General features: G+C 39.3%; 1 protein-coding gene across 5 annotated transcripts in view; it reads right to left on the reverse strand.

Moving 5' to 3' along the window:
- Positions 1-12,287, reverse strand: part of SPPL2A (signal peptide peptidase like 2A) — a 63,026-nt gene that overhangs the window by 16,178 nt on the left and 34,561 nt on the right. For 4 of the 5 annotated variants that reach the window (XM_050797171.1, XM_050797170.1, XM_050797174.1 and 1 more), the window contains 5 exons: positions 8,902-8,983; positions 6,916-6,990; positions 2,110-2,166; positions 1,862-1,915; positions 1,015-1,117 (listed from right to left, as the gene is read on the reverse strand). In XM_050797171.1, coding sequence (XP_050653128.1) covers positions 1,015-1,117; positions 1,862-1,915; positions 2,110-2,166; positions 6,916-6,990; positions 8,902-8,983 — 371 coding nt within the window. The remainder of the gene's footprint in view (positions 1-1,014; positions 1,118-1,861; positions 1,916-2,109; positions 2,167-6,915; positions 6,991-8,901; positions 8,984-12,287) is intronic. The other variant, XM_050797172.1, reaches the window with a different exon arrangement.

The following is a 12,287-nucleotide window of genomic DNA, read 5'->3' on the forward strand; positions in this document are numbered from 1 at the left end:
TTTAGAGAAATGTTTTTGTTTTAGATCTTTGACATTTACTTCAATAACGTAGTATTTATATACTATTTTTACCAGTTCTATGCCAAGTTCTATATAGAAGATCTTGTATAGCCCTTGGTAGGGAAATGGTACAATCAGGTATAAGTTTAATGATATTCAAAGAAGTGTAAGGTTACTCAATAGAATGTTTTCCTTATTTTATCAATTATGTGACTTGAGATTCACTGAGCTAAGAGAGCTGCTACACTGGACTTTGCCATGTCAACTTGCAAGGCAACACTGCTAGTTTTTCTCTCTCTACCTGGTTTTGCTATATAAATAGAAGGGCTTTTTCAGAAGCACTAGTACTCCTCACCCATGCACCACAGGCAGTTAGGACATAGGGAGACTGTAAGAAAAATGAAGGAGGAAAAACTCAGTTGATAGAGGAATATTATCAATTATTTCTAAACTAAATTATTACTGGGCTTGGATTAAGTTTATTCTACAGACAGTGCAGTGAGGAAAATAAGGCAGAACTACACTGTCAGAGCAGACATGCTAAGAGACAGTGATCAATTCCACTATAAACTGTGTCTTTTTGTATTGTGCAGTCCTACAAGATGGTGTTCTTCTGTTTCTCCTCTTGATCACAGCCTTGCCTAATATTCTTAAATTACTTTTTCTAAAACATAACCATTATCTTAAAATATAAGTAATATAAACTATTTGTTTGGCATTATTATATTCAACTTCTAAAAAGGGTCACAAATATACTTTCCTGAAGAAGGTTAAACTGATCCTAGTTGCTTCCTTAACAAACTTTTTGAGCCATGGGAGTTATTACAGTACTTTAGTTGTTACCAGTTGGGCTTTACCTTCTACCCTCAATAAGCTTTTTTGTTATGACAATCTCAGCTCTAGTGACAGACAGAAATAGTTAATACAGAGCAGGTAACTTTTAACAGATTCTATACACATGATGATTTAAAATCATCAGTATTTTTTTTTACTAAAATTGTTACAATTGCTTACCTGGTACAATAATGTCTCCAAAACCCAATATTGAAACAGGCATGAGGCACACACTCATTACTGAGAAATAGATCAGTTTTGGTACTCTGATGACTACTGGCAACTGTTCAAAAACAAAACAAAATAAAACAAAACAAAACAAAAAAGAGGCCACCAATGAACTTCTTGGCAATCTTTACCCATATCTTTTATTTATTTATTTATTTTTTGGAGACAGAGTCTTGCTCTGTTGCCCAGGTGGAGTGCAGTGGCACGATCTCAGTTCACTGCAACTGCAACTGCAACCTCCGCCTCCTGGGTTCAAGTGATTTTCCTGCCTCAGCCTCCCAAGTAGCTGGGATTACAGGCATGAGCCACCATGCCCGGCTACTTTTTCTGTTTTTAGTAGACACAGGGTTTCACCATGTTGGCCAGGTTGGTCTCAAACTCCTGACCTCAGGTGATCCACCTGCCTCAGTCTCCTAAAGTGCTAGGATTACAGGCATAAGCCACCGTGCCTGGCCACCCATATCTTCTAGAAAGGGAATGATTAACATTAGAATAGTTCTTTTGATAGTTTAAAGGAACATGAAATACTCTGTTTCTATCTATTTCCGAAAGAAATAGATTAGTTTTGAAAAGATGAAGCTCAACACACACGTAGGATTAACAGTATTAATCAACTATCCCCACATTTAACCTTTTTTTTTTTCTCTTTACCAAGAATAGAACTCAGGCCTTGACACACAGAAAATAGAACAAGCCTTATTTTTTTTTGGCTATCTGGATTTTTTTCCCCCAAAGAAGACTCTTGCCTCAGAGGGTATGATTTAAAGTCCAATGAACATATCTGAAATACAATCCTTACTTTCTCATGGGGAGCTGAGGGTTGACCAGTGGCTTCCACCAAGTTTCCATCATTCTAGGATGAAACCCAAGTCAATAGGTATTTAATAATTTAGAATAACTAAGAAAAGAGCTATATTTTCTGAGAAATAAGTTTTACAATACCTTAACATGCACTACGTGACCAATGAATTACACAGGAAAGCAAATTATTAACTGGATACACATACATACACTGGACAGCCATTTCTATTTCATTGCCATCCCTACCTTTTCATTATTTCCAAAAGGTCCAGCTGCAAGTTCAACCATGATACTCTCACCATTCTAAAATTGAGAAGGAAGAGAAAAGAAGTTGTCTAATCATTTAAAGAAAACAATCTGCCACTATTCAAGTGTGATTTAAGCCCCATGGCATATGGCCAGTTACACTGAAAATGGGCTACAGACTGCTGTTTTCCTAAAAGTCTTTGTAGACAGCAAAAACTGAAGTCATCTAAAACAAAGTCTACCTAGTACAGTTGCTCCACTTTATCAGAGCTCAACAATTCTCAGACATTGGCAAATGAATCATGTAAAAATAATTCAAGTGAACCCTCAGTTCTGATCGGTAATGACATATTAATATCTGACATTTGTAATGGGTTATAAATTTTAGGTACAGTACTTTTAGTTACATTATGCCATATACTGTATGTTCTTAGTAGTTTTCAGCAATGTCAAAGAAGAAGGTCATATTAAAATCTTTTACACTTAGCTTTGTAAAAAATATTGGTAACTTTATTTGAATAAATATATATCTGACCTTCTGGCTACTCACCACAATAACAAAACAATGAAACCAAATTTGAAAAGACCCAACCCTATAGAACCTGAGAAGCTTCTCTAGCCTAACTCTCATCCAATTTCAGCCCTGCCTGCTTTCTATGATCCAATCAAAACATTAACCTTAGCTAAATTTCCCTCCCTTGTGCCTGGATAAAGTCTTTTTATGTGGGCTGTGTGAGGGGTTCATTTAAAAACTTTTTCCTGATAGCCAAGTCTGTTGTGGAGAGGGAAAGTTAAGATTGCATGAACCACTCATTTTGTTTCGTATTATGATAAATATATCAGCAAAGCAGGTACAGGGAAGATAAACAAACGCTGAATTTCAGGAAAATTTGATTGACTAACTATAATATTTTCCATGTGGGTGGGGTGCACAGGAGAAACCACTTGAGTGTTTTTAAAAGGACCTCATTGATTCCTGAGCTGAGTAGAAAGGAGGATAAAACCCCTAGCTGCAGAAATCTTTTGCTCATGTTAAGCTTTGGGTTACAGAAGGGTTAAGTCAAAGCAGTTTAGGAAAATAAATTAACACTAAGTACAGTTCCTTAAAGCAGATTCCTAGGTTGTGATAACATTTCCAGATAAAGAGTTCATTTTGGTTCACTTTCTAATTGTTATGTAAAACATTTAACTGAAGACCATCATTGATATCCTCCCATACATTTAAAGATACCTGAATAACTACTATTTGTAAGACACAATATTGAGCACAGTGGTAGATGGAGAAAAATGAGTAAGACAGGCTCTTATTGCTGTACTTTTATGGCGACCTCCCTTGCCAACTCACTAGAAGGCCACTAACACTTGGGTCAAGAACATGTTTAGAATATGCAATAGTTAACCCTTCAAATTTACAGTGAAAATCAGGAAAATCAGCAACTGATTTTTGAGTTACCTACTAAAGTAAGGTCTGCTGCCTTAATAAAAACAAACAAATCAGACTGAGAATAAGGTATTAAAGTAAATCTATAGCAGTGAACTCCAAAGAGTGAGCACTGAGTTTTTTCCACCATATTAGGTTGCTAGAAATCATGTTCCAGGCCGGGCGCGGTGGCTCAAGCCTGTAATCCCAGCACTTTGGGAGGCCGAGACGGGCGGATCACAAGATCAGGAGATCGAGACCATCCTGGCTAACACGGTGAAACCCCATCTCTACTAAAAAATACAAAAACTAGCCGGGCGAGGTGGCGGACGCCTGTAGTCCCAGCTACTGGGGAGGCTGAGGCAGGAGAATAGCGTGAACCCGGGAGGCGGAGCTTGCAGTGAGCTGAGATCCGGCCACTGCACTCCAGTCTGGGCAACAAAGCGAGACTCTGTCTCAACAACAACAACAACAAAAAAAAGAAATCATGTTCCTAGTCAGTAGAAACTAAGAGAGAGATAGGAAGACGAAAAATTTCTTTTTTTTTTTTTTGAGACGGAGTCTCACTCTGTCGCCCAGGCTGGAGTGCAGTGGCATGATCTCATCTCACTGCAAGCTCCGCCTCCCGGGTTCACACCATTCACCTGCCTCAGCCTCCCAAGTAGCTGTGACTACAGGTATCCACCACCATGCCTGGCAAATTTTTTGTATTTTTGTTTGAGACAGAGTCTCCCTCTGTCACCCAGGCTGGAATGCAGTGGCGTGATCTCGGCTCACTGCAAGCTCTGCCTCCTGAGTTCACACCATTCTCCTGCCTCAGCCTCCCAAGTAGCTGGGACTATAGATGCCTGCCACCACACCCAGCTAATTTTTTTTGTATTTTTTTAGTAGAGATGGGATTTCACCGTATTAGCCAGGATGGTCTCGATCTCCTGACCTCGTGATTCGCCCACCTCAGCTTCCCAAAGTGCTGGTATTACGGGCATGAGCCACTGCGCCCGGCTAACAATTTTATTTTTTGAAACGGAGTCTCACTCTGTTGCCCAGGCTGGAGTGCAGTGGCACAATCTAGGCTCACTATAACCTCCGCCTCCTGGCTTCAAGCGATCCTCCCACCTCAGTCTCCTGAGTAGCTGGGACTACAGGCGTGTACTACCACATCTGGCTAATTATTTTTTTTTTAATATATATATATATATATATATATTTTTTTTTTTTTTTTTTTTTTTGAGACAGAGTCTCCCTCTGTCACCCAGGCTGGAGTGCAGTGGTGCAATCTCAGCTCACTGCAACCTCTGCCTCCTGGATTCAAGTGATTCTCCTGCCTCAGCCCCCCAGGTAGCTGGGATTACAGGCACCCACCACTGTGCCTGGCATTTTTGTATTTTTAGTAGAGACGGGGTTTCACTATGTTGGCTAGGCTGGTCTCAAACTCCTGACCTCAAGTGATCCACCCGCCTTGGCCTCCCAAAGTGCTGGGATTACAGGCGTGAGCCACCTCGCCCTGCCTCTGGTCTCTTAATTATTGCTATTTTTAGTAGAGATACAGGTTCACCATGTTGGCCAGGCTGGTCTCGAACTCCTGACCTCAAGTGATCTGCCTGCGTTGGCCTCCCAAAGTGTTGGGATTATAGGCATTAGCCACCGCACATGGCCAAATTAGTAAGTTTAGTTATAACCCATAATACTAGTTCTATGAATTTTTTTTAGATTACTATTGTTTGGTGAAGTCAATGAATCAAATGGCTCATAATTAAGGGACAGAAAGGTGCTAGTAAAATGGTTTGGTTATGCCAGGCATAATCAAAATGGTTCATCCCTGTAAATCCCAGCACTTTGGGAGGCTGAGACAGGAAGATCTCCTGAACCCAAGAGTTTGAGACCAGCCTGGACAATATGGTAAAACCCCATCTCTACAAAAAATACAAAAATTGGCTGGGTGTAATGGCATGTCCCTGTAGTACCAGCTATTTGGGAAGCTGAGGTGGGAGGATCACCTGGGCCTCAGGATGTTAAGGCTGCAGTAACTCGTAATTGAGCCACTGCACTCCAGCTTGGGCGGCAGACCAAGACCCTGTCTCAAAGAAGAGAAAAAAAAAAAGTTTGGATGGTTAGCTGTATTTTGGGGCAGTTAACTATATTTGTTACCTATTATAATTTTAGCTCCCCAATAGGGTCAGTTTATCTTTATGTTATTATAGCAAATATCAGAAGTGTAGATTTTTACAGTGATTTCACAGATGGTAGGTTTAATGAATGGGTAAAGAAGGAATGAGGCCACAAGCTATGGCTCATGCCTGTAATCCCAATACTCTGGGAGGCCAAGGTGTGAGGACTCCTGGGCTTGAGTCCAGGAGTTTGAGGCTGCAGTGAACTAGGATTGTGCCATTGCACTTCAGTCTCAAGACTTGGCCTTAAAAAAAAAAAAAAAAAAAAAGAAGGAATGAGAAGTAGAGAATATCAAATACTTAAATATGTGAGAGTGACAAAGGATAAATGGATAATATAAAGTTACAAAGCAAGACTCAAAATGGGAGAAAGTTGGGGAATTAAGCAATAATTAATATATTCATGAGACAGGAAAAGGACCAAAGTAGAAAAGCTGGACAAATAATTAAGGACCACCATACTCACCCAACACCTCTCCTCATTTTACTGAAGAGCTAGTGGCAAAGCTGGGAATATATGACCTAGCAGCTGCAGTTGCTCTGATTCTAACTTCTTGGAAGAAGCCAGTCTGAGAGAATGAACAAATGGACAGAAGCAAAAAGGGAGAGTATGTGGCCCTGGGTCTAATTTCTCTTGACGCCAGCCCCACACTGGCCTGCAAACACAGCCTAGATAAATGGGGCCTTTTTGGTACAGAAGGCTTAGGTTGGGTTCTGTTATGTTGGAACCAAAAGAATTCCACTGATGGGGGTGGAAAGATGAATAGCTAGCAATACTCCCTCATACAACAGGTTAGTAAATGCAAGCAGAAAGGGCTAACTTGCCTATCGTTGCAAGGTTACAGAGTTACATTCTAGGCCTTCCGATTTCCAGTGTGCTGCTCTTTCTTAGTCTCAAACTAGGGCTTCAGAAATGATATTTTATTTTTTTTACTGTCTATGTTGCCTACAGTAAACATTTAGCTCATAAGAAGAATTACTTTAAAAAGGGAAGAAAATTACAGATATTCTCATATTTGTATCAGTCAAGAGACATTTTAAAAATCTAACAAAATGGATTAAAGCCTTGAAAGTTAAAAGGCCAATTTCAATGACAATTCTTTTAAGAGAATTAGAATTCACTCAGTGGTAAACATCTGAAAAATTAATAATCTAGGAGCAGATTTAAGATCATCACTTTTTAGCATGTTTCTTCACGCATTTAAAAAATGGTCATACCTTTGTGATGAATGGTGTTATGAAAACAAAAAATACATCATATAGGAGGAGAAGGCCTAGAAGTATCACACATGACTGTTGAAGAAAGAAACAAAATTAAAGGTCAATCTTCCTAAATAGAAATTAAGGCATTAAATTATTTTTCAAGTCCAAATAAAGATATGAATATACATTTAAATATTATTTTTAAAAAGATATCTTATAGTTAATACTATGTATAGTTTTATTATTCTACATATTAAAACGCTTATCTTCTTTATCTTGTTTTTTAAAAAAATCACCGAACCAAAGAAATGTGCTGGGTTGGGCATGGTGGCTCACGCCTGTAATCCCAGCACTTTGGGAGGCTGAGGCGGGGCAGATCACGAGGTCAAGAGTTCGAGACCAGCCTGGCCAACATGGTGAAACCCCGTCTCTGCTAAGAATACGAAAATTAGGCCGGGCGCGGTGGCTCAAGCCTGTAATCCCAGCACTTTGGGAGGCCGAGACGGGCGGATCACGAGTTCAGGAGATCGAGACCATCCTGGCTAACACGGTGAAACCCCGTCTCTACTAAAATACAAAAAAAATTAGCCGGGCGAGGTGGCGGGCGCCTGTACTCCCAGCTACTCGGGAGGCTGAGGCAGGAGAATGGTGTGAACCCGGGAGGCGGGGCTTGCAGTGAGCTGAGATCCGGCCATTGCACTCCAGCCTGGGCAACAGAGCTAGACTCCGTCTCAAAAAAAAAAAAAAAAAAAAAAGAATACGAAAATTAGCCAGGCGTGGTGGCGCGTGCCTATAACCCCACCTACTCAGGAGGCTGCGGCAGGAGAATCACTTGAACCTGGGAGGCAGAGGTTGCAGTGAGAGCTGAGATCGTGCCACTGCACTCCAGCCTGGGCGACAGAGTGAGACTGTCTTGGCGGGGGGGGGGGGGAAAAAAAGAAACAAAAAAAAGAAATGTGCTTCTCTGATATTTAGTCGTGTTAAAGATTTTATGAATTTGGCATATTACATGAATGATTAAAAATATTTTAAGCAGGCTGGGCACAGTGGCTCACGCCTGTAATCCCAGCACTTTGGGAGACCCAGGTGGGCAGATCATTTGAGGTCAGGAGTTCAAAACCAGCCTGGCCAACAGGGTGAAACCCTGTCTCTACTAAAAATATAAAAATTAGCAGGGCTTGGTGGTGGGCGCCTGTAACCCCAGCTACTTGGGAGGCTGAGGCAGGAGAATCGCTTGAGCTCAGGAGGCAGAGGCTACAGTGAGCCAAGATTGCACCACTGCACTCCAGCCTGGGAGACTGAGCGAGACTCTATCTCAAAAACAAACAAACAAACAAATAAATAAATAAAAATATTTTAGGCAAGGTGCAGTGGCTCATGCCTGTAATCCCAGCACTTTGGGAGGCCAAGTCAGGAGGACTGCTTGCGGACAGCAGTTTGAGAACAGCTTGGGTAGCATAGCAAGACCCCCATCTCTACAAAAACAAACAAACAAAATTTAGCTAAAATAAAGTATACACATGGATAAGAGTGAGGAATAACAGGCACTGGATACTCAGCATGGTGGAAGGGTTAGAAGGGGTGAGGGATAAGAAATTACTTAATGGGGACAATGCACATTAGTTGAGTGATGGTTATACTATAAGCCCACATTTCATCACTACCCAATATATCCATGTAACAAAACTACACTCGAACCCCTTAAATTTATACAAATAAAAGAAACAAAAGAAAAAAAACAACAATAGTTTAGCTAGCAAATCAGTGGTTGACTGGGCCTGGGGATTAGGACTGATTGCAAAGGCCACGGTAGAGCTTTTGGAAGAGATGAGAAATATTCTACAACTTCACTGGCATAGTGGTTACAAAGTTACACATTCGTAAAATTTCCATAAACAGTACACCAAAAATTGGTGCATTTAATTGTAGGTAAATTATGCCTTAATAAAGTTGTCTTTTAAAAATTCATTTTAACTAGCAAAGTAGTATTGTATACATTACCTTGAAGTTGGGCAACTTCAGTGTTTTAATTAAATTCAGACAGAAAGCAATCCCCAAGATATCCTGTAAAATCCAAGCCCACCTAAAATCAAAAGATATTACTCTATTGCTTTATTAATGTTTAGATGAAGCTTTTCAAAAGACATAGATCACTGAGGTAATATCATTTAATTGCTATGATTTGACTATTCCTTTTTTTTTTTTTTTTTTTTTTTTTTTTTCTTTGAGACAGAGTCTCACGCTGTCACCCAGGCTGGAGTGCAGTGGTGTGATTCTGGCTCACTGCAACCTTTGCCTCCTGGGTTCAAGCGATTTTCGTGTCTCAGCTTCCCAAGTAGCTGGGACTACAGGCATGCACACCACCATGCCTGGCTGATTTCTGACTATTCAATTATTAAACAGCAAGCATAACAACAAAACCCCTCATATATTCCATATTTGGTAATTTTACTGTCCCAGTAGAATAATGATTATTATTATACTAAGAAAAAGTTGAAAAGGCTACCTCAGAAGAACATATATCAGACATAAGTGCATTAACACATGTCTCGTTCTAGAAAACAGCTGTTAACAAAAGAATTTCAGTGTTAACACAGATCCAAATAGCTTGAACATAAAGAAAACAAGTTATGCAACTTACTCCATCAGAAATTGACATGAGTAATTATCCATTAATTATCCTACCTGAAGCTGTATAAAGCTGTATGAGCTTTGTTTCCCAAATTTTAGGCCATTAAATCCTTTCAGTCCTCAATAATTTTATTAATAAAACATTAATATAAACTTAAGTATATATTTTCTTCTGGTTATCTTCCTGCAAATGAACAGATATCTGTATATTTTCTTATATCCCCCTCTTTCTTGCATAAAAGACAGCATACTCTATATATTTTTTTGCACTTCACTTTTTTTCACTTAAAGAAATACAAATATCAAATCAAAGTGGATTAAAGACTTACATCTAAGACCTGAAACTGTGAAACTACTTGATGAAAACACTGGGGAAATGCTCCAGGACATTGGTCTTGGCAAAGATTTCTTGAGTAAGACTTCAAAAGCGCAGACCACAAAAACAAAAATGGACAAATGGAATCACATCAAGCTAAAAGGTTTTGCATGGCAAAGGAAAAATCAAGAAAGTGAAGAGACAACCCACAGAATGAAAGAAAATATCTGCAAACTACCCATCTGACAAGCTATTAATAACCAGAATATATAAGGAGCTCAAACAACTCGATAGAAAAAAAACCAAATCATCCAATTAAAAATAGGACAAAATATCTGAATAGACATTTCTCCAAAGACATACAAATGACCAACAGATATATGAAAAAATGCTCAGCATCTCCAATCAGATGAAATCTGACTGCAATTAGAGAAATGTAAATCAAAACTACGAGATATCATCTCACCCCAGAATGCTGGCAAGGATGTGGGAAAAGGGGAAACCTCGTACCCTGTTGGTGCGAATGTAAATTACCACAGCCACTATGAAGAACAGTATGGAAATTCCTCAGAAAACTAAAAACAGAACTACCATATGATCCAGCAATCCCACCACTGGATATACATGCAAAAGAAAGGAACTCAGTATTAAAGAGGTATCTGAACTCTCACATTTATTGTAGCACTATTCACAATAGCCAGGATATGGAATCAACCTGTGTCCATCAATGGATAGAGGAAATATTATACACATATATATACACACATATATATATATATAAAATTATACAAATACACACAATGGAATATTATTCAGCCACAAAAAATAATGAAGTCTTGTCATTTGTAAAGACATGGATGAAAGTGGAAGACATCATGTTAAGTGAAATAAGCCAAGCACAGAAAGACAAATATTGCATGTTCTCACTCATAGTGAGAGCTAAAATTAAGAAAATAAAAAAACTGAACTCATGGAGATAGTAGAATGATGGTTACCAGAGGCTAAAAAAAGGTAGAGAGTGGGGGTGATAAAGTGAAGATAGTTAATGGGTGCAAAAATATAGTTAAATAAAATAAATAAGATTTTGGTTGCACAATTAGGTGATACAGTTAATAACTTCTTGTATATTGTAAAAATAACTAAAAGAGTGAAATTGGAATGTTCCCAATCAAAGAAATGATAAAGGCTTGAGGTGATGGATCCCACAATGACTCTGATGTGATCATTACACATTGTATGCCTGTATCAAAACATCACATGTAGCCCATAAATATATATAGTTTGTGCTCCTTTTTGTACTTTATATATCATAGAGTATATCCTCTCTCTCTCTCTTTTTTTTTTTTTTTTTTGAGACAGAGTTGCACTCTTGTTCCCCAGGCTGGAATGCAATAGCATGATCTCGGCTCACTGCAACCTCTGCCTCTCGGGTTCAAGTGATTCTCTTGTCTCAGCCTCCTGAATAGCTGGGATTACAGGCACACACCACCACACCCGGCTAATTCTGTATTTTTAGTAGAGATGGGGTTTCTCCATGTTGGTCAGGCTAGTCTCGAACTCCTGACCACAAGTGATCTGCCCACCTCGCCCTCCCAAAGTGCTGGGATTACAGGCATGAGCCACAATGCCCGGCAAGTATGTTCTCTGTTGTATCTACTTTCACTTAGCATTACGTTTGAGATTCATTCACGCTTGTGCATGTAGTATAAGGCTTACTTATTGGTGAATAGTATTCCATTGTGTAAATATAACATAATGTATTCACCCATTCAAAGTTTGATGGACATTTTGATTCTTTCTACACTCTCTCTCTCTGTCTCTTTCTCTCTCTCCTGGAACTCCCTGCATATCAATTCATAGAGATCTTCATTGTTTAGAGCTGCATTGCACTCTATTGTGTGGCTATACCAAAACTAAGTGTGTGTGTATATATATATAAAAATATACACACATGCATATATATACGCACACTTATATATATACATACACACATACACACATATATTTTTTTGAGATAGAGTTTCACTCTTGTTGCTGGAGTGCAATGGTGTGATCTTGGCTCACTGCAACCTCCGCTCACTGCAACCTCTGCCTCCCGGGTTCAAGCAATTCTCCTGCCTCAGCCTCCCGAGTAGCTGGGATTACAGGTGTGCGCCACCACGCCCGGCTAATTTTTTGTATTTTTAGTAGAGACGGGGTTTCTCCATTTTGGTCAGGCTGGTCTCGAACTCCCAACCTCAGGTGATCCGCCTGCCTTGGCCTCCCAAAGTGCTGGGATTACAGACGTGAAATTAAGTATATTTTTAAAGTCTATTTCAGTGTATGTGTTGAAATAATAATTCATATTTCCTTCTCTATATGAGTTCAAATGCATGAACATAAGATCTGCTTATTTAAGAAGTAGTTCATTACAAGACTGGTGTTCCGGCATAGAAGCAAA

This window comes from Macaca thibetana, chromosome 7 (assembly GCF_024542745.1).
Source record: "Macaca thibetana thibetana isolate TM-01 chromosome 7, ASM2454274v1, whole genome shotgun sequence".
In the NCBI taxonomy this organism is placed as follows: domain Eukaryota; kingdom Metazoa; phylum Chordata; class Mammalia; order Primates; family Cercopithecidae; genus Macaca; species Macaca thibetana.